Raw genomic sequence first — 23,337 nt, forward strand, 5'->3', positions numbered from 1 at the left:
CTTCTTCCTTGCATAACGTTGGCAAGTACCTACAAAAAGACACACCTGGTGGAGGCTTGTTAATTTTCTTGCCTCTTCTATGGTAGCTTCAGTTAATTTTCCTCTCTCTTTTACTTGTTGATTTATAGTAGATAGAGACTTATGCAATGGCATTTCAAGTCAAAGATGACATAGATATTGAAAAAAAAAAAATCCATGTATTTTCTCTGACTTTGTTAATTGTTTTCTCCCAGGCTGATGATTTCTTTCCTAAGCTTATGTTTTTCTTCTCTTTCATCTCCCATTCCACAATTTGCAGATCAGAATTTGAACATGGAGCAGGTGCATTTATTTCTAGGAGTGAATGGCCTTTGTGTCATTGCTTTCGAAGAGGCTTTCCTCCAGTCTGGTGGGAGGAGGAAAGAAAAGATGATGTTTGGTATTGAGAAAGCTATTTGCATATAAATTATTCTGGTAGAGAAAAGACAACTGGGTCTTTTGAATTGTGAACACAGTGACTTCTGTGTTTGTAGTCAAGATCTCAATGTGAATTGATGCATGTTCCAAAAAAAAAAAAAAGAATGCAAACATGTTCGTTTTTATTTTTGAAGTACTTGAGATATATGTATGTTGGGCTCATCCAGCCACTTTCTGCTGTTGGGATTTTGTTGACTGTTGTTTACTGATGTTTGAGTGTTACTGCTTCTGAATTGCACTTGTTGAAAAGTGGTGAAAAGTAGATGCAGGATTTGTACGCTGTCACCCTTCTTTCCTGTCACAGAAGACATAAAATTTACTGTAGTAGCCAGTGCTAATATTTTTATACATGAACACCTAATGCACTGCTGAGTAAAACAGGGCTCTGTAAAACACATTTTAACTAGTCACTTCTAAATAAGTCAGGAGATTGAATTGACAACAAACGCAGTACTTAAGCAACAAGCTGTTTTTTGTCTTGAAGTAACTATTGACACTAAAGCTTGTCAGATGAAAAACTACATCGCTTTGCATTTCCCTATGCTGTTCAAATACTGAGATGTGATTAAGTACAGTACCTGACTGACCTTTCCAGGGCTGGACTGTTGCCTTTTTATTAACAAACAAAACATTGTGTGGTAAGCGATTAGCTTGGTGACTAGTGGAGATAATGAGGAATGAGTGCAGGAAGCAATGTGCTGCCTGCAACAGGAGGTTGACTTGCTCTCAGACTCTTAAGCTTCAGTGATCAACCATGTAAATATAAGTATTATATATATATTTATACAAATACTTTGTGTGTGGGAGAGATGCCAGAATGTTATATAGCTCTCCCTCTTTTTTTTTTTTTTTTTAGTTTTCTACCTCACTGCTGTTTATCTGAACATGAGAGAAAGTCTGTTTAATGACTTCCTTTTGTGCTTTGACAGCAGATGGCAATTATGAAACATTTAACTTTGTAAGTATGATGCCACTGACAATGCTTTCCTGGCTTGGAAACACCAGCAGCAGTTATCTTCTGTATATCGACTATGCTGTTACCGAGCATCACAATGAAATAAAAAGAATTCTCTCCAGATATCTTATGAATGTAATTTAGGTATTTTAATGAGGAGGGTGGTGGTAGTAATTAATGAATATTCTGCTCCACTATTTAGACAGCTCCTGTTTCTCTGTGATTCTTGTGTCTTTATGTGCATGAAACAGACCAGTTCCTTCACAGCACCAGCCTTTTTTACACAGTCCACTCTGTACTGCACGTATTTTATTTGTACCTTTGCCTTCTGTGTTTTCCTTCAGTCTTGGCTTTGCCTTTATCTGCTTGTGTTTTTCACTTAGCTACTTGAGCCTTTGATTTGGATGACCTGACGATGCTCCTGTGTTGCATGAGAAATGCAATGTCAAGGCGCTACTGGGATGGAGTGGGGCTTGAGTTTCTCTTTTGGTCAAGATTTATTGTCTTGGTGTTCCCCATCCTAGCCTGTTGCGATCTTTTCATGTGTTCCTAGCCAGGGTTTTATTTCATAAGTGAGTTTCTCCAAAATATCTCATGGGTTTGTGTTTTTGTTTTCAGTTCTGTTCTTTAAAAGCCTATGCTTTAGTGGTAAGAGCTATTCTTGATGAAGTGCACACACCTCATGTAACACTTCTGCACACTGCCTATTAAGGTCTGTGTACAGCCAAGCAATGTAAAAGGTGCATGAGAAAATTAGATTAGGCAGACAAGTAGTTATTTTGTGTTGCATTTCTTGTTTGAAAGTCGATTTAGCTTTTTTTTTTTTCCTTTTTACCCCAAACTTTCATCCATCTTACAACTCCCATGTTAAATCAATGTTGTCCAGCAGAGAAAATCTATGAGACTGTGGAGTTAGGTGAGGGTAGGGACTAGCTGGACAACTGACATCTGCACTTCGTTGGAGAGTTGTTTCTGCTGTAATAGGAGGTCTGCAAGGTCTGCATCTCCTTTCTACATCCAGGACTTCATTTTAGCAGGGGAAACGGAGCCTTGATTTGATATGCTGTAAATACTTGGTGTGATCTGAGGGCTAAGAGAAGTCTTCACTATTTACCCTGTCAATATGCTACCACCTGGAAGAGCTAAATTTACCCTAGAAAAACAATTGGCTCCCCCTCTGGCATGAAGCCAGTTAATAGCTGTACTTTGTTAGCTGTCCTATGACTGTGACAATCGCCTGAAGGTTTTGATTGTTTGTTTATGCCAGGAGTCAAGACACCTAGTCCAGCTAGGAGGTTTTGATTCCTTGTAAATCTGAACAATTGCAGCTGTAACAATAAAAGTCAGAGAATGAGTTAAGCACAGTTACATGTAGGGGAACACTAAAAGTAAATGTGTTTTTAAAGAAGTGGATTTGCAAATAGTAAATACAAATTTAATGATTACCCAGTGGTTTCTATCTTAATGGCTTTTTGTTTGTTCATTGGTAATAATAAGTACAACTCTATTTTTTGCTTTTCCTACAAATCCTGTGTTCATACAAAACATTTTGGTGAAAAGAAAAAGGCTTATTTTCTTGTAGTTGAACCTGTTCTGTGGATATAAAGAGGACTTTGATTTACAGGACTGTCAATGATGTTTTGAATGCGAGCTGTTTTTGTGTAATTGGTGTTGCTGGCTTTGTAGTGCACTGAATGTATAGTCTTGTCTCTATCCATCTTTTAAAAATGAACTAATAGCTAATCCATGCTGAGTAACTTCTTGAAATGTCCACCTTACATGTGGTGTTGGCTTAAAAAAAGTCCATGACTTAAGAAGAAAGTGACAGAAGCAACAAATAAACCAAAAACTGGGACTGATTCTTCTTCATGTTTTAAATACAGCTATTTTGAACTGGAGAGCAGTGGCCTACGGGATGAGATTAGATATCACTACAGGTTTAATGGGAAGTCAAGAACAGAGGTGTTCCCATACCGTCTGGCAGATGGACAGTGGCATAAGATTGCTGTGTCACTCAGTGCATCCCACCTTCTGCTCCATGTGGACTGCAACAGGTAAGAAAATATGTTGATTTACGTATATATTAAAAAAATTCTCTTGTTTTATACACAGGAATAAAATGAGAAAAGGAGTTCGTTTCTGTTTTTTAAGACTTTCTAATTTAAAAAGCACGGTAAACTGCCATGGGATAAGAGAAGGAAAACAAAGCATTAAAACAAAACAATTCATTGTGATTATGAATAAATGTGGAAAAGGTTGATTGCTTACTGGGGAGTATTAAATGTATCTCTGTAATTTAGGTGCTAGCTGATGTTACGTTTGACTGTGATTGCATTTAAGTGTGATAGATTGATGTGCAATCTGTTCTGTTGTGAACTGCTTCACTCAGCATACCTGAAAACTTAATAGATGTGTCAGAGGCATTTTAATTCTCTTCTACATAATCAAGCAATGCACTTTTAACTGCTTTTCCACCCGTTGCCCCAATTGGAAACTTCTGAGAAACCTGGAAGCTTCTTTTTGTATGTCTAGAACTGGTGCTTTTTGTTTTCTGAAGGGTACTCTATCTGTCATTGCACTTTTTTTCCTTTAAAAGTTGTCAAGACTGCAAGATGGCATATTGTCAGGATTTCAAGGAATGAAAAGCAGCAAACTTCGGATCTCACTTCCTAGAATCTCTCTTCCCTTGGGACTTGATCTCACAATATATTGAAGACTTTGGCTTTTACTAACTTAGTGGTTGATGAGGGAACTCAACCTGGAAATCAAGACCTTCAAAACAGACTTTAGGAATGAGGAAAGTGAAACATTACTTTCAAGTCTTCTAGCACTGGAATGAATTTAAAAATAGTCCTGGCCTTCAGTGAGATGATCAGCATAGGCATTTTGAAATTGTAGCACTTAAATGGATAGGGTGATGGTAGCAGATATGTTTTCTGAAGTCTTTGTTTTGTTCAGGCAGGCAGAATAAAGTTATATGAGCATAAAGTTATAGGAGCATATATTTATTGGAACACTTGATAAAGTTTAAATTTCAACCAAAGTAATTATGAGATACTGTTTGGAGAACTTATAACCATTTTCTGGAGCTGCAGTAACTGCTGACATAAAAAACCTAATCTGCAGAAGGTTGCTTATTGAATCCTTTTATTTGGATCGTAGAAGCAATTAAGCGCTTAGAAGGATTTTAATTTCATTGAGCCATGAAGTCTAAAATTGGTGATGTATTTATCTTACCATTTTTTGTTTATCTTTTATCTGGTTTTTGTTTATTTGTTGGGAAAAGTTCTTCATTGTCTCCTGTGATCTTTTTTTCTTATGAACAGCAAGTGTGTTTAGCAGATTGTTTTGCTGACTGCCTTCTTGCACACAATGTAAAAAGAAGAAAACACAAAATGCCTAGTGCAGAAGTCTACCTAGGGATGAGAGTTGCACAATCTTAGTTGTGACCTGATTTTCTTCACAGCAACAGGCAGCAATAGATAAAATATGATTATGAAATGAGCTGTACTGTCATATGAGGTGATAAATGTGTCTAGCTGTCTCTGTCAGGTAGCCCTAAACAGACCGGATCCAACTGAGAGTGTCCCTGAAGGTGGTGTGTCTCAGAGCTACTTCCAGCATAAATCCATAACTAAATGCCTCTCTTTATATGTATATTTGTGGTATTTTAGGGTAACTCCTGTGGAAGAGTAATGGGAACAGTTCTGAAAGCATGACTTGAGGATAGATGACAGTAGAAATTTAAATGAGAAGGAAAAAAAAAAGGAAGTCTTTCTTGACTCATGTTCCCAATTCTTTAAGTTCCTGTAGCAATTCTGTTTGGTTAATTAGAGAATTTTGTGAATACTGGTGCTATAGTTTCCTTTATTATATTTTAACCCCTTCCATCTTTGCACTCAGGAGACAACATCTTGTTCATCTTTTGTTAACATTTTCTGATGATGCTACAAAAAATAAATATCAAAAGATTTGAAAATGAAGAGCAAGCCAATGAGGGACACATCTGAGCACTACAGAAAATCCTAAGCCTTCCTCATGTTGGTGTTAGGAAAGCTGCAGCTGAAAGTGTGCGTGGAATCCAGTGTTGAAAGCCGTGGACTTCACATGTAAATGCTACCATTTTAGGTTAGTGTAGTGTCAGTGACTCTCAGTAGAGTTCCAGATGCCTAAGGAGAAAAGATGCTTCTGCAGACTTAATTGAACAAGTATGTCACAGGGAAAGAGAATACAACTGCAGTCAACAGATTCATGTGTCCCATCTCTTGCAGTGATTCAGGTTCATCAGAAGAAGAATTTAGCTTGAAGTATATCTGTCTAGTTAATGAAATTTTTTCTTTTTACTTGCTGTTCTTTCCCTTATAAAAAATCAAAACAAAGCAAAAAAGACAAAAAAAAAAGACTAACAAAATAAATCTCTTGGATTCCTACTGGATTTCTCTCAGGAGGTTGTAACATTGCTTCCTTACAGATATGCCTGAATTTATAGAAATGCATTATTCTTTTTATTCGGGGCATATTTGGAAGGCTATTCAGGGTGACCAATTTGTGAATGCAGTGTTCGTTATGTTAATCTGTGTTTGAGAGTACACTGAAAGTGTTTGCATTGGGCAAAATATCCAGCCACAACCCAATTTTGACAGGAGTTGTACTGATACCCAAAGCTACTCTCTGAGCTCTAAAAACTGCAGTAGATCAGAAAGCACTGCAGATGAAACTTTCAATTAGTAAACACGTAGTAGAATCTACTTTTATTCTTCCTAGTCTGATCACCCACATTACTCTGATTTTGTAAAATTGCTTTGACATTTCATACTTGATTGTTTTTTGGATTCAATTCAAAGTTGACTTTGTTTTTCAGACCTGGATAGGTAAGGGAAAAGTACTTGAGACTAGTAAAAGCCTTTAGTGCTTTTAAGAGTCATCTTTAAAAACAGTGTAATTGTCTCTGTTCTAATGAGATGTAATATAGTGAGGGAGGCATACCTATCAACAGAGGCACATTTTGCTCAAGTACATGTCCTTTTGAAATAATCTCCTGCTGCATCTTATTTGCTCCTTCAAGAACAAGGACTGAGAATTGTAGCTGAGTTTGATGCTGCAGCTTGGAGGTGCTGACACAGGAAGATACTTTAGAGTCCAGATTAAAAACATGTTTTACGTCACTGTACTCTTCTGATTGACTTGGAGAGCCTTTGTGCTGAACCCAGGCAGTAACCTCTAGCAAGGGATATGTCTTGGAAAGTTAGCATAATAAGCAGCAGGTATACTTACTAACATGCTTTTAACATGCTAGTAAGGTTCTGAAAGCTTAGAAAAATGAAAAGATGATGTTAATTATGAATGTACAGCTGATGCACAAGTAAAGCTTCTGCTGAAAGTAACAGTGAAATTAAGAGCAGCAGACTTAATTTCCATTTATCTCCAATGTTGAGTCCACTAGGGAAACAAACTTTGTTTCAAAATATTGGCTATGTATAGGATCTGTGTTTCCCTGCTCTAGGGAAAAAGGAGTTATAAGAGGCTTTCTAGTGAGTGTTTAGGTTGAGCTAGAACAACTGCATCGTTGTCAGAGAGTCCTTAAATACCATACGGCACTAAGGGTTTAATACATAATGAAATGAACTCTGCCGTGCACCTTGCCACATTTAGCCTCTTAGGGGAGTAGGGGTGAAGGGTGCTACTGTTCATATTTGTATTGTCAGGAGATTTGCAATCCCAGGAGACTATCACAGTCCTCTAAGAGCTGGTGTTTGGCATCTGTGGGAATTAGTTTCAGCTGTAGAGTCTGTAATGTTGCCCATGGTACCTGACTGCCTGCTTCAGTGCTTGCCCCCTGCAACAGTAACAGAAAAATGCTGCATCTACTAATGGTAAGAGAAGAGTGAGGGAATGACAAAGAGGTGGTAGATGTATCAAAATGTATTTATTGACAATTTATTTCTGAAGTACAAGTTCCCAATTGTTCTCAGTGTGTCTAATTAAGCTGGGGAGGTAAACTTGAAAGGTGCTTCCTTTCTTTTATTGTTTTATTTCTCACCAACCATATTGCTACAAAGATGCTCACTTGATCAGTGTCAGTATTCCTTTACTTGAATGCTGTCTGGAGGCATAGAAAGGGAGAAAGGCACTTTGCTGCAAAAATTCATGTTTTCCAGTGAAAATATGTGCTGGAGTGCCTTTTAGTATGAATACAGCCTGTGGTTCTGATGGATACTCTTAGCTGTTTGATGGAGGGGGTTGGTAAGAGCATGAGAGAATAGACTATAAAACTAGAGCAGGCTAGGAAGTAGTTTCCATCTGTAAAAACATGTTGTCTGCTTCTTTTATGTTTTTCTGATAGTGCATTAGGGAATAAAAAATGCATGAACAGTGAGAACTTCTTAATTGGAAAAATAAATAAATTAAAGCAACATGATCCAAATATGGGAATCTAAGGCTTCTGAGTTGTTCTAAATAAGATAGTCTGTCTGGCAACCTGAGGTTTTCAACTTAGCTAAACAAAATCTGTGACTTCAATTAAAATGTAATAAATTCAAAGAAGGTTAAGGGATGTATTTAAAAGAGGGATTCACTGCTTTACTTACTCTAAAATGCACTCTTGAGAGAGAGGATGGCATGATGGAAGTGTTATGCAGCTAGGTAATTTACTTTCAGTATTTGAATATGATTTTGTGACCCACATTGCTGCTCTGCTCTTTAAGCTGTAGCAAAAGCTGTCAGAGAAATGGTGACTTGGGTAGAGTGCTATAATCGTGCATTACAGGTGCACCCAACTTCAAATCCGTGGTACTGTGGATTGGAAGTGAATTTTCACCTCCTGATTGTCTCTTTTGTTTGACAGAAAGGCCATAAACTTTTTAGCATGAGCGATCTACAGCTGGCATATCACATCAGCTGCTGTCAGGCCTTTATCATTACAGTTGTTGCAGTTAAGCTGCAAGGCAATGAGCAGGATGCATTCAGTGTTACTTGAGGAAATATTTTTTTTAAAGAGATGTTGTAATAGCCAGGGATTTTATTGAATGGTTAATGCATCAGCAGAATGATAACCTGAGTATGATCAAAGACTGAGTAATAGTTCTTAATCCCAGTCTCTAATGATGATGATTCGTTTTTTTAATCTGAGAAAAATCCATTGATCTTTTTTTTTTTGTATACTGAATTGACAGAAATGGGAGAAGGCCATCAGTATTTCTGAAAGTGCTGAAAAAATGCTGTAGAAAATAAATGTTAACAATCTGTTAACATCCCTGATCCTGCCTGTCTTGGGTCCTTGACTACCCTTAGAAGGCAGCAACCCCTTAGAGTCAGTAGCAGTACTTGGGGCACTGTGCTGTAGCAGAGGGACGTCTGCCTAGGGTGGACCAGACATCTGCTGTGGTTTCTTTTGAGAGCTGATCCAGATCCAGCTGATGTCAGTTACTGAGAAGTCAGCCGCTGCTTAAGAGGCTTGAATAGGAGTTTATGGCACTCTTCTGAGTTTTAGGGACCTGTGGGGCTGGGGTTTGGTAGCTGCAATGCCCAGCTAATGCTGAATGTAGACTTAACAATGTTTCTGTCTTTTTTTTTTTTTTTTTTTTAATTTAAAGCTGAGGACTCAAAGTGCTTTCCCTGTAATTGGAAAATGTTGATAGACAAGTTGATGACTTCAACAGGGCAGGAATAATATGTTGTGCTTTACCGTTGGCGTTCACTGTATTTGTATGCTATGGATGTATCAGAGAGAGGGGATGGATTATGGTAGAGGAAATAATCTTAAATCAAGACCGACAAGCCTCAAGTGATTTAGTCATTTCAGAAAGTGTGTGAATGGGTGTATTACCTCATTCTCAAATATTTTTTTTATATTGGTCCAATATACATTTAGACTCTTAGTTTTTTTTCTGGTAATGTCAAAGCAATAAACCCTTAAATTGATATGATTGCTTACAAGAGCAATCTCTGAAAATTTAGCCCATGTAGTTTAAAATGTATCTGTTTCTGTGTATTTGAAATGTATTTGTTTCTGTGGAATTTTTTTCAGGGAAAATCTCCTGTTACTTGGTTCTATTTTCTTTTCTTTGATGGAGTTCTGATGAAGGTCACATGGACAGAGAGGTGATTATGGTAATATGAGAATCAACCAGAGAGAGCAAATATTTTTAGGGTTTTTTTTTTTTTTCTTTCAGATGAAAAAGCCGATTATATTTTTCCAGCCAGGCAGATTAACTGAGATACAGAACATAAATGAACTCTTCTGTTTGAAGTAGTTAGCCAGACTCTGGAGTTTAGAACTGGAAGTCACATAGGGTAATACTGGAGCTGAATTGAAAATGGTAGTGTAATTTTAATTAAATACTACTATAAAAGCATTGGACCTTTACCAAAATGCAGGTGAGAACCCGTCTGAACTATTCAGAAGCTGACTTGACCTCTGAGTCACCATATAGAAAATAGTACAGATTTTTTCCAAATGTTCTGAAACCTCTGGAGTTCTGTGAGGTGTGAGAGGGCATCTGAACACACATAACTGAGACTGTTGAAGTTTATGAAACCAGCCCAGAGTTTTATGAAGTGGTTTAATACTGGGTGTGTCTCTTTGCCAACTTAGAACAGCAATAATTGCCAAAAGGTAAGTCTTTTAAGAAATCCAATCTTGTCAAAATCCTTGACTACAGGGAGGTGGAGACTGCTTGACTGCATTTATTACTGCCCGAAACCTGACAGCACACATCATGGCACCACTTGGTGTGAGAGCAAACTGACAGCACTCTTAAAGGCAGATGGAGGTGCAGGAGCAGTTTAGTTTGTTCCTTGGGTGTGAAGAGCTGGGGGCACGAGTGATTCTCAGAGGTGAAAGGTGTCAAGTCTTGGAACCGCTGTGAGTGTGGCTGTTGTGGTTCTGGGGTGTGGAGTGGTGGCATGGGTCTTACTGCAGCAGTAAAGTAGAGTCATCTCTCACTTCATGTGTTACGCAGAGCTCCTTGGCATATTTTCAGGCTTAACTGCATATCCAGACCTCCATTGTGTTTGAATGGTCCTGCAGCAGTAAGAATGTCAAGCAGCCTCAGTACTGACTGTGGAGACAATAGAATTTCTGGTTCTGTGCCATGGATGAGAGCTCCTCTGCATGGGCTGATTAACAGAGAGTGGCAAAGGCAATCCAGTCTCATGTTTCAGAAGATGAAGTATTTCTGGGAGTTGAGGAAATACTCCATTTTTATGCAGATAAACATTTAGTGAGCTGGTTGATGTGTTTTTTGATTTTGATGGTTTGTGAATTCATTTATTTTAAAAAACCCCATAACCCAGATATTGGCCACTGCTTCCAGTTTAAATAATTTAATAATATGAAGAATCATTACTGTGTCTGTATTACCAATGTAATGATATATTGAAGGACCAATAAGGTTAAAGATGGTAATTTGATCCTCAATGAAGTTGTAAGGTAACTTGCAATTTCCAGTCTTATAAGTTGCTCTCTTATCTGAGACCAGCCAGTAATGAAAGAATCAGCAGAAGCTGCATTAGTTAATTGAGCTGCAAATTTAGTGGCATTCCCTTCAGCATGTTAAAAATGAAAGCAGATAACTAGTGCTGTGTCAACTGATACAACTGGAAGGACTTCCTCAGCCCTAGCCGAATCTTTCTGTGTCATGCCAAGCTGCTTGCCTTAAACTTGACTGAAGACATGCTGTGCAGTATCCCTGGGGTGAAATCCTGGCCCCAGTGAAGCCTGCAGTGAAAACTCTCTGTTGACTTCAGCTGAGCCATGCTTTCACCTCCCAGATGTGTCAGATTGTGTGAGAAATGAGCTACAAACCTGAGCACTGTCCCTGGAGAGTGCTTTTCTGTCTGTCTGCCTGACAGTTTCCATCAAAACTTAATTTTAGAAGCAATATAATGGCTTGTTCTATGTTTACTGTATGTTTCATACACCTCCTCAGTCATGGCCAATTAGTTATTATGGAGAGAGTGCAATGTTATCTTTCAAACCACCAAGACTAAAATGGGAAGTTGAAAAATACCATGGGAAAATGAAGATGTGGGTTATCTGATGAACCTGCAGTAAGAACTGAGGAAGATGGATTGAGCTGGCCCACTGTGGGGTTACAGAGCAGGTGGCTAATGAAGTTACCTTCAGTTACGAAAGGAAATTGAAATATGGAGAAGATTATTTTATTATTATACACAAATCATTTGGTGATGGCATGAGCCCCTTCATGAGGTGATCTTGTGGCAAGATACACTGTAAGGCAATTAACTTCTCAGCAGATTTTTTTGGATGGGGGATTGGGAAGAACCTGTTTAGTAGAAAAGTTGCTTGTGGCTTTTATTTTAAAATAAACTTGTGTGTGTGTGTGTGTGTAGCAGTGCACAAGGGTGTTGGAATAAAAAAGCCTGGTTCTTCTTGCAGTTGCACCTGTCTTATTGTACTAGGTAAAGTGACTTCAGGGTTGAGAGTAGCATGAGGAAAAGAGGAACGCTGCATGTATTTTGTGAAAAAGGGCTGTTGCTAAGCTGTGAGCTTATTGTCCTTCAGGTGCTACTGTAGCTGCCAGCTGCAAAGACCCATGTGCCACAGAGCTTGGGTCAGGGATCAGCATGTCCCTGTAGAGTGCAGGTAGAGGTAATAGAAGCAATGTTTCAGCACTGCCAGTTCTCACTTAACAAATGCCTTGCATCAAATACCAACTGTACCTAGATTTCTTTTCTTTCCCACCCTCCCTGTGACAAAATGGAGATGACATAAGCCATGTAACCATGGTGTTACCTCTTTGTTCAGGTAGAATTCTATTTTGTAGTTAATTTTGCTGCAAGACCTGAAATACCAGTGTTGCTTTGTGTTATTGTTACAATGCACATTTTTACCTTCTTGCTTTCTGATGTAAGATAGGCTTAATTGTTTACTACTTGGTTCATAGGTACTTTAATATAGTTTTGAAAAATCTCATATCCATCTCCCTCTGATGGCTTCTAGTTTAATTTGTGAGAAGAGCTTTTCTTCTATCTTGAAAGAATTCATGGCATTCATTTATTTTTAGAGTTGATTTTTAATTGCTCAGTCTTGGTTTACTGATATTTGACATCTAAGGTGTACTTTCAACACTTGGTTTACCTGAGATGGGCTTTTGGTCTCACGTTTGGTATGGTAACAAATGAATGTGCTGTGCTTTTAGCTTTCTTGTTAAGTTTACTTTATTCAGTATACTGATTTAGACCTGATTCAAAGCTTACTGAGGTTAAAAGGTGTCATTTAATGACCCTGTGAGTTTTAGTGTTGTCTTCATTTGTAAGTAAATTTATCTCCTTGTCTGTGGTAGATACTTGTGTGCAGTGTGAAACCCCAGTGCTGCATGTTTTATGCTCTGGTACTTGGATAACGATAGTTGCTCACGAGTGCTAAATGATGCCAAACTACAATTGGTGAATCAGATATTTATTTGAAAAGTGGTATTTGAGCTATATGGCTCTTAACTCTATATTCAGATCAATTTATAAGAGTCATGGATGTTGATTTTTTTAGAAGAAAAGTTTGTTTATGCAGATGACATTTCCCTCAGCACTTAAGAAAGGCTGTTCTTTTTACCCAGCCAAGCAGGCAGAGTGTGATCAAAGTTGCCATCTCCACCAGAACCACTAAAAAATACATTGCTCTAGTGCTTCTACTACCTGTAGATTACGTGCAAATGTTATGGGCAATGCCAGGACCATGAACTACAAGTTGTTTCCCTCAGCAGCTAAGTAAGCAGCTAAGCATGACACAGCCACTTACCCCCTCAGTGGGGTGGGGAAGAGAATTGGAAAGGTGAAAGTGAGGAGGGGAGACAGTGAGTTTGTTGACCAGATCCACAGTCCCAAAAAACTTATCTACACAGGAATGCAGATAAGCAGGCACTTATTTATTATTGCAGCACTGGGAAAACACGGGGGATAGCTCCTCCAAAATTGCTTCGTTGTTAGTTACCATTTTCAGGGTTTTTATATGCCTCAAACAAAAGAATCACATTTGCCAACAAAAGCATGCATAAAATGTCCATCTCTTAATTTTGCCCTTTACCTTGATTGGTTCCCAACCATCACAAAATTTCCAAACTCACAGTTATTGGTCAAAAAAAGATATCAGTCCCTTTGTTCTAGTAACAACTAAGGTAACAGCCAAGGTAACCTAACGAATACATATACTGGGGTCTTGTGGTTAAGGTAGCAGCTAAGGTAACCAAACAAATACATTTACCAGGTTCTCGTGGCTAAGGTAACAGGTCCCTAACAGGTGTGGTATGTAACTCTTGCAGTTTGATCCTTATGTGATTCAAATGAATACTTACTTAATCAATAGGTGTTTTAGTTATTTGCAAGTGCTTAGCTAATTGATTGAACTATTACTAGATGATTAACAAGTGCTTAATGAGTGCTTGACTACTTATTGTGATGATAAGTTGTTAACTAAAATAATTGTGTATCTGCAACAAGAGATTAAAGGTAGTTTAATAGGTAGAGTAAAATAAGGAATTAATTCATGACCTCCCATTGGCAGGTGTTTAGCTGTTTCCAGGAAAAACAGGGCTTTATCTCACATTATAGTTACTTGGGAAGGCAAATACCATAACTTCAAATGTCTCCGGCCTTTTCTCCTTTGCCCCAGCTTGTATTGCTAAGTAAGATGTCACATGGCATGGGATATCCTGTAGATCAGTTTAACCATCCTGACTTTGTCTCCTTCCCACTTCTTGTTCATCCCCCAGCCTACTCATCGGTGGGATAGTCAGAGAAACACACTTATGCCATTAGCAAAGTAAAGTTAATAATATTGAATTTGTTTGTAAAGCTGTTTGAATTCAACTCAATCTCCAGATGAAAGAGACCACACAGGTGTAGTATTTTGAGAAAGAAGGATTTCTGCTCTTCATGTGGCCAATGTCACATCAGTTAGTGGTTCCGATCCTCTACTTGGAATCAGCAACAACGATTGGCTTTAGTTTAATGTCTAAGAAATACTGCCAAAATTTATCTATGAATTTGTAGGAAACTGGAAAGCCTAATGTGTTCTGTAAAGAAAACCCTACACAGAGAGATAATAGCTATGTGAATTTACCCTTATTCAATTTATGTGCAGAGAATAAACCTTCAAATCTGACAGTGAAACAAGCTCTTCTAACCATCTTTACTTGCATTTGTTTAGTTTCCTCCTGTTTATTAAAGGGTCTTGGGAGTTAATTTGCATTTCTCTTAAATGAAAAAACCCACAAATAGCTTCTATAATGTTATTTAGATACATTTTTATTTTTAAATTCAGGTTTATGGTTGGAATAATTAAACTGAAAAGCAAAGTACATAAACTTTGCCTCTATGATTATACAGGAAAATCAATGGAATTGTTTGCGTGTCAGAGTTTGAAGAGAACTTAAAAATTGAGCATTGCACTCTGAGTCTTTTACCTAACATATACTATTACTGGACACCTTCTGTTTTTTTCCTCCCAGAGATGAACAATAAGTTTGATAAAATAGTTGACAGTTACTATTGTATAGTCAAAACTTAATAACAAAAGATTTCCCTCAAAACCTGAGATTTTAATCTAAATTACTTCCCTCTGTTAAGTGATTGTGAACTCCTACCCTGTGACAGAGGAGATAGCACAAAAAAAACAAATCAAAATTTCCTTCAGGAAGATTATCCAGAACACTGGAAACTGGATGAATAATTCAGTTAAAGTTGCTCCAGAACCTAATTTGTGTCAAATAATGCATCCTATCTGTAAACACTATCAAGAAAAACCAGTCACGTTGGTATTGACACATTTTCATTGGGAAGCATAAAGAAAATAAATTCCAAGAAATGTGTAAAGATATCCCTGTGTTTCTTTTTGAAATCAGTTCTTAATCTATTCAGAAGAATGGACATAAGGACAAATGCCAATATCGTACCATCAGTTAACACAGTTTGGATTCAGAAAACATGTTGGATGCACTTGAAGCAGATGGTGACTTTTATACAATGGACTGTGTTAGGAGGGCTAACTGTTGCTATTTCAGATATATTGAGTTTTTGCAGCCTCAGCTGCAGCTGGTGACAATAGTCAAGGTGATCAACACCTCTGGATATTAGGACAAAGACTGATATAAAACATGGGGATACTAACCTCCCCCTCTCCTTTGACTTTCTATCGAAAAAGTTGAGTGCTTTTTCAATGACTCTGCCATGAAGAGTGCGTTACTTTGTGTGACTTCTCCATGCCCTTCAGTTTATTTAAAGAATCTGAGGATCCAGATGGATATATACAGGGTAACAAATGGTTGCAAGAGAATGGCAGTCATGAGGATCAGATTTCGAATTGCGAAAAATCTATTTTGATGATTCAACTTGATGTCAGCAAGGACTCCTGTGTAGTCATTGGAAGGGCCTTCAGAGTGTGATTCGTTTAATGTGTGATGAATCACACCCTAGGAACATTTACCTTATGTCTCTTCATTAAATAAGTGGGTCTAGCAGATTAGCTCTGCTGTAGGTGTAAAGTTTTGAGACATCTAAAATAGAATGCAATGAATTTAACACCTGGACCCTACATGGAAATGTAGAACTTCCACAGAGTAAGTATGACAACCATACCAAGAACAAAAAAACCTGCTCTTGGATTAGTAGAGACTGAAGACTGAGAAATAAGGTTCCTGTCATGCCTCAGCCACAAGAGTATCTGTACTCCAGCTAATTCTGCTGCTAATGGTTCATATCTAGCCTGCAAATTTGAGAAGGCATGTTCCTATTTCAGTAAGCTACTAGTATTTTAGACCTGACAATTTGTAAATTTCATGATGTGGTGTGCTACTTCTTAGTAACTGTTGGAGTTGTAGTCTATCTTACTGTTCAGAATTTTAGGCAGTTGCCTCCTCCAAGCAGTCCGTGTTGGCTGATGTGTTCTAATGTGAACAGACACAAAGTTTATTTTCATGTTCTGCTAAATATTTCAGCTATTTCCAAAATGCTTCGGGTATGGCAAATATTGTATGTATGAAGTAGAACTTGATCTTCACAGAAGTGGAAATACTGTCCAATGTTAACTTTTCTTTAAGCTATGTGTAAGAAATCTTCATTGCAAGAGACAATTGCATGTCACTTGTTTCCCAGAGAGAATGTGGCCCAGTGTGTGAGGCAGCTAAACCTCAGTCATGCCTAGTCTAATGGCTTAGATCTTGGGTAATGTCCCTCTCTAACTTCATCTTTGTGACCTTTGGTTTCAATTTATACACATATAAAATGAGGATATTTCCCTATTTTAGCAGAATGTTATAAAAATGGTAAAAATAATCGTAGATTGAATGCATGCCACTGAACTGTCTCCTTGTCCAAAGAATGGTCTCCTTGTCCAACAGCTTGATTTCTAGAAAGACTTCTCCTCTGGGCAGAGAAAAATAAATGTATGTGTATTTGCATGCAAATATTTTAGGTATGTTTCCTTTCAGGGATCTACTGAGGATTGTGTAGATTTTCTGTTTTTTGTGTATGATATTCATTGTCACAGATACCTGCTTGGAATGTGTTCTTAAAAAGGGTGTTTCTGAGGATTGCATAAGAACAGTTAATAAATAAGAGTGTGTCGGTAAGGTAGAGATACAGGTACAAACCACAAGGATACCAAAGGTCTTTGTCAAAAACAGATGTTTTCTTACTACGTTTAGCTAAATGGATCAGTGGTTAGCGAATGTATTCGGAGCATGAACATTTCAAGAAAGAGGGATTGGTTCATGGTTATATTATTCCAGGTTTATGGTTTAGCTGCTTTGAAATATGTCAGCATAAAGTAGGGGCAAATCAAGCTTTCTCTTGGAAAGTGAATGCAGTAATCATAAATCTGAAAGTATGGAGTAGAGCTTCCATTAACCTAGAGACCTGGGTCTCCTCATGCTGGAGGGGCTATTCAGTCTGCAGTAATTTTAGAGACCACAATTCCCTGGAGTCCTCTTTCTAAGCATTCCTGATCTTGTGAAGTGTATTGTGCATTTCTCTATGTGAGTATCAAAGCCATATGCATTGGCTACTGATCTCCAAGGAGCTCTAGACCAGCACTTCGTAAACTGGAAGTGTAATAGATCTAATTTAGCTATTCATATACCAAAGAGAAAGTATTGGTCAAGCATGGATAAAGCCATAGAAGGTGACATGTGTCAGCCCAGAAAATAAAGTGAGGGAATAAGTGATGTGGAAGCTTAATGTAGCTCTAAAAAAAGAAGGATCATTTTGTTTCTATTTAGCAACAGCAGTTTTTCAGCTAGAAAAACACCACTTTTCCTAAAAGAGGAAATGAATACAGGAAGAGGAGCAGAGCAAGGGTTTTCCTCACTTCACAGGCAGTAGTTCTAAGGGAATTTCACCTTTAAGTAGTAACTTCTCTCATTACTCTTTGATGTAAGTTTCAGAATGTTCATGCTTTAGGAGTTTGCTTAAGTGTAGAAAACTCATAAAAAAAAAAAAATCACCTGAGTAATCAGTAGTATTTTATAGAGTTGTGAGTGGCATACTTATATAGGTAATCCTAATACCTGGGGAAAACTCTGTTCCTAACTAATTTTGTATGGACAGAGTGCCTTCAATACCCATGAAGTCTCTGTCCTTATAAAATGCCTGCTGTAGCAATGCTGCAGTGCTTACGATGTTCTTGTGACTTAAAGCATGAACCTGTTAACCAGAAGACATGCCCAGTTCCTGGCTTTGCTCCAGCAGCACATCAGTTAGCTCTGCTGGCTATCAGCTGCCAATGAGTGTAGCTGGTGAAAGTCTGTTCACTGGTATTTGAAAATGCTTGTTTTCATCTTTATAAAATCCATCGATTGAGAGCTGGTAGCGCTGTTATGTTTCTTTGCTTGTATTAATTCAAGAGCTTCCATGTAGTTCCAGTTTTTCTTTGTGTTACTGTTTTATCTTTGTGTAGCAGCTTCTGGTCTTCCTGGAAAAGTCTCTTGGATTTTTTAAAATCACTCTGTTTTTGTCAGGAGTTGCAGGGCTCTTAGTGTTGTGTTTGTTGGTTGTTTTTGTTATGTTTTTTTTGGGGGGGGGGAGGTTTTCTTGAAAAGAAAATTAATTCTCCTTTGTTAGATAAGTAACATATAGTGAACTATGTTCCTTGTGATTTCTTTTTTTTTGACTGTTCTGTATTCAAGTGTGCTTTTTGACTGTTGAATTTCCCAAGGATATAGAGTACGCAGTAATAAAGTAAACTCAATTGTTTGCAAACAAAATAGTGGGAATGAAAACACCTTTTTACATAGGAAGATAAGCAAGGATTGATCAGCATCTCATACCTTCTCTTGTATCTTGAGCCTCATACTCCATGGAACTGATCTACAGAGAAGAAAATCAACCAGTCTCCCAGACATATATGAAAAAAGGCACAAACCAACCTTTAATTATTTCCTTAATTTATGGTAAAAACTTGCTTCAGAAATGGAATTAGAGAAGAGTAGAGGAATATGGAGAATCCTCAGCTATGTCTTAAGAACGGCACTTTCTGAAGAGACTCTGGCCTTACCATATAGGTTGAAAGTCTTTGTTAAGTCATCAGGAAAGATAAACCACTTCAGCCAATCTCTGATTTGTCTTTTTTACTTGCATTTGTTGAACTTTCATATAATATCAGGTTTGGGGATTTTTGTATGTAATTGCAGACAGATATTGTAGAGATCCTTTATAAACTTAAAATAGGCTAGGAGAATAAAAATCAAATATTCTTCAATAAGTAGTGCTGTTGAACTTGGCCAGTGTTGGGATTTTGTCTGTTAGCAGAAATAGAGATCTTTACAGAATATTGACTAGTCTTCTTTTGAGATGAGAAATTTTCCAGTGAGGACATTATTAACCTAGTGTCGTGAATAAAGATGTGTTATATATCCAGACAGAAATTGCTCATGTAATTCAGTGCAATTCAGTGATCAGTTTTCTCAAGGAGCACGTCAATTCTTTGTTCCTTGTTCAGCATTTTGCAGTGGTTTTGGATTTAAGTAGATCCTCAGTTTTGTATGAGAGACGACAGAAAGTATCTGCTTTCATTTCAAAATATTGATAGAGGTAGTGCATGCAAAGTTCTTATAATTCGCAAAAGATGGTTTAAAAGAGTATTATATTTTTTGCTGTTTGAACAGGTGAAATAGCTCAGCATGGTAATTTTATAGATAGTAGTAAGAAGTAATTAACTAGTGGAGGCAGAAATTTCATAGAGCTTTGAATGTATCACATTGAAAAAATGCAATGGATTAGGGCTAATGGTAATTCTAATAAACTTAAACAGTACCATTATTAGTATGGAAAAGTCTTCTGACTTCTGTACTCACATTCTGAAGCTGAAATTTTCATGTAACTATTTTGTTCCTGGGTTTCAGATTTTTGATACTTCTTTTGTTTTAAAGGAAACATTGTGTTTGCCTTGCATTTTCTAGATTGCTTCCATTTGGTTTTGACAGATGTTTGCCTTTTCTGGGTGGAATACGTGACTCCTTGTACTTGAACAGAAAAAACTTTTATAGAGTTCTTTACAAATTTTCAGTATTGGGAGGTAGTTTTAGGCCTCTGTAAATGTACAAATTTTCCAGTAATGTGGTATGATGGGTTTGACCTTGGTGGGCAGCCGGTGTCCAGACAAACTGCTCCATCATTCCCCTTTCTCAGCTCAACAGGGGAGAGGAAATATAATGAAATGTTTGTGGGTTGAGATAAGGACTGAGAGATCAGTCACCAATTACCATCATGCCAAAACAGACTTGATGTGGGGAAAAAAATTTACTACTGTTTGCATAGGGTAATGAGAAATAAACCTAAATCTTAAAACATCTTCCCTCCCTCTCTCCTCCTTTCTGGGCTCAACTTCACTCCTGATTTTCTTCGCCTCCTCCCTGTGAACAGCACAAGAGGACAGGGAATGGGAGTAATAGTCAATTAATCATGTCTCTGACACTTTTTCCTCCTCACATTCTTCCCTTCCTCAGCATGGGGTCCATCCTGTGGGAGACAGTACTCCACAAATCTTTCCAGTGCAAGTCCTTCCCATGTGCTGCAGTTCTTGAATGAACTGCTCCAGTGTGGGTCCTTTTGATGGGACGTAGCCCTTTAGGAATGGACTACTTTAGAATAGGTCTCTCGTGCCATCACAGGTCAGGCCAGGAACTTGTTTCTGTGTGGGCTCCTCTTTCTATGGGGTTATGGGTCTTGCAGAATCTGCCTGCTCCGGCATGGGTTGCAGGGGCACAGCCTGCCTTACCATGGTCTTCACCGTCGTCTGCAGGAGAATCTTTGCTCTGGCACCTGCAGCACCTCTTCCTCCCTCTTCACTGACCTCGGTGTGTGCAGAGTTGTTTCTCTCATGTTGGGCAACAGTTTTCCCCCCTTTATTTAATATGTTGTTACCGAGATGCTACTAATGTCACTGAGTGGCTTGGCTTTGGCCAGTGCTAGTTCCATCTTGGAGATGACTGTCATTTGCTCCATTAGACACAGGGGAAGCTTCTAGCAGCTTCTCACAGAAGCAGCCACCCCTATAACCCTCTGCTACTAAAACCTTGCCACGCAAACCTAGTACATGTGGCAATTCTTTGCCATTAATTTTAAAGCCACAGCTTTAAAGAAAGAAGACAAATAATTTCGCCCTTGTAAAATATACAGAGAATTTCACTCATTTAAGCTACAGATCTCGACACATTCAGAGTGTTTTCTGTTGGCTGTCACGCTGGTGTGATTGCACAGCGATACATACTCCTTGTGAGCTGGATGGTAATGGAAATATCTTTCATCATCTTCTCAATAATCCTTATTAAGCATGCTGTTTTTGTTATGAAGCAGTGAGTTTATGACTCCCACTGATGTGACACAGCAATATGAGAGTCCAGGGTCAGTAACTTGGGTCTTGAATTTTTCATATTCTGAAATGATGATGTTGTTGTAGTGGTCCGAGTTCCTTTAGAAGTGTTGTGGAAACTTCATTACAGCTTTCCTAAAAATAAATAAAAAATCCAAGTAAATACTTCCTGAAACTCCAGATACTTATCTTGTGAATATAAAAATGCTGTAGTGCAGCAATTTTTCATGAATTAATTTTAAAAATTTGGTATGTAGATTACTGCATTCATCTGCAAGTTTATGCAGTATACTGTTTGCTTATGAACCTCATGTTACTTCTTGTCACTGTTACTTCTTTTTCCTATTATTTCTAGTTCCTTGAAGAATAACCACGAAAATGTCCCTAAAGTGCTAGATACCAAATGTATACAAAAAGGTCTTATTCTGTGCCAGAGTTGTGCCAGTGACATGGACAAGCTGGATTTGCTGTAATAGCAGCTCACGTGAGCACCCAGGCCCAGTGAATTCAATAACAGCAGCAAACGGGGAGTATGGATAAAAGGAAAAGTCTGGGTGCAAGGATGAGTAACACAAACATAGAGACAAAAGGCTGTGGGAGTAGAGGTGGAATGAAGTTTGTCCATTCAAAATTCTAAAGTCTGAAAATCCTAAAGGCTTGTTTTCCTGATTGGATCTTGTGTGTAACTGCACTTTTTCTCCAGAAGGAGTAGTTGAGTTTGAAGGATGTTCCTATGTAAGGATGATCCCATTTTACTGTTTTCCCTATGCCAGTGCGTTCTACGTTGTGTTTCTTTAGCCTAGTGCTGCACAGTTGCACAAGGGAAGCTTAAAATTTTGTGCAGCCTTGGTATATTAATGATTTTAATATTTTTTCTCTTCTTTACTATGAAAGTTTTAATATATCTTCATAACTGTCAATGATAAACATTGTGTTTAATGGGAAAAAAAGGAGTTGTTTTTTTGTTCTACTTCTTGTCTTTTATCATTAGCAGATTTTGATTAGGAACTTTTCAGAGGAAAAAGAGCATGCAAGTAATGGCAATTTATTCCCTCCACAGGATTTATGAACGTGTCATTGATCCGCCAGAAACGAATTTGACACCTGAAAGCAGTTTATGGCTTGGACAGAGAAACAGGAAACATGGTTTCTTTAAGGTAAGCAGATAAGAAATAGCATGTGAAGGAGGATAGTAATAAATAGTCAAGAAGGTGTGTCTGATTTAGTTGTCTTACACTTCTGAAATCTAATTTGTGTGAATTTGAGTGGAAACTGTGGACTTGGGATTTGAGGCAGGTCCAACACTTGGAGAAAAAGGGTGTTTTCCTGCAAGGTATTGTAGCCACTGACTGCAGTCCCCAGTATTTGGGAATTTTGTTTGATTTCCTTACTTCAGGTTTCACCTACCTGCTGTGCTCCACCTTGCCACACCTTGGGACAGAGTGAGGCTCAGGGAGTGTCAAAGTCTATTCTTGTATTTTATGTTTAAACCTTCATGAAACAATAGCTTTGCTGTGGTCTCCAGGCTAGATGGTACGGTGGTGGTCTTAATCACTCTCAGAAGCTATTTTCTCCTTGATTTGATGTGCAGAATACCTTCACCCTTCTGTGCTCTGGCTTGTGTGACTCTCACTCGTCCCTGTCAGCGTTGACTTCTATATCAGAGGTCTTATGGCCTATGATTCTTCTGGCTTTGGCAGATGCTAGCTTTTGTATGCAGTGTGTTTGCCTTCCTACATAAGAGAATTTTTTGCTCCTTGAGTACCTCCCTTTATTTTTGTCAGTTAAGTGTTTCACTGTGTTTGTCAGGAGAGAGTGAATAGTGAATCACTGAGTTTTGTTCATGAGCTTTTTTGTCCTTCAGAGCTTCTGTTGCTTTCTAACAGGTAAGGCTGAAAGGCTGCCTAGCTGGCAGCACTCAATCCGCTCCTATCTTCTGGCTGGAGAGCTTGTGTTTTTCCATTTATGAGGCTCCCCAACAGATCATTGTTGGTATGTCAGTATAGGCATGAGGAACTTTTCAGAAGAAAAAGAGGATTTGAGTAATGGCATATCCCAGATGACAAATGGCAGTGCATTTCCAAGATTACCAAGGACAGAGAAA

The 23,337-nt window shown here is 38.1% G+C and overlaps 1 protein-coding gene across 1 annotated transcript in view; it reads left to right on the plus strand.

Annotated features, from left to right (window-relative positions):
• Nucleotides 1-23,337, plus strand: part of NELL1 (neural EGFL like 1) — a 281,494-nt gene that overhangs the window by 38,191 nt on the left and 219,966 nt on the right. Inside the window, exons 4-5 of the mRNA XM_061999665.1 lie at nt 3,295-3,465; nt 22,294-22,390. Coding sequence (XP_061855649.1) covers nt 3,295-3,465; nt 22,294-22,390 — 268 coding nt within the window. The remainder of the gene's footprint in view (nt 1-3,294; nt 3,466-22,293; nt 22,391-23,337) is intronic.

Source organism: Colius striatus, chromosome 7, assembly GCF_028858725.1.
Source record: "Colius striatus isolate bColStr4 chromosome 7, bColStr4.1.hap1, whole genome shotgun sequence".
Taxonomy (NCBI): domain Eukaryota; kingdom Metazoa; phylum Chordata; class Aves; order Coliiformes; family Coliidae; genus Colius; species Colius striatus.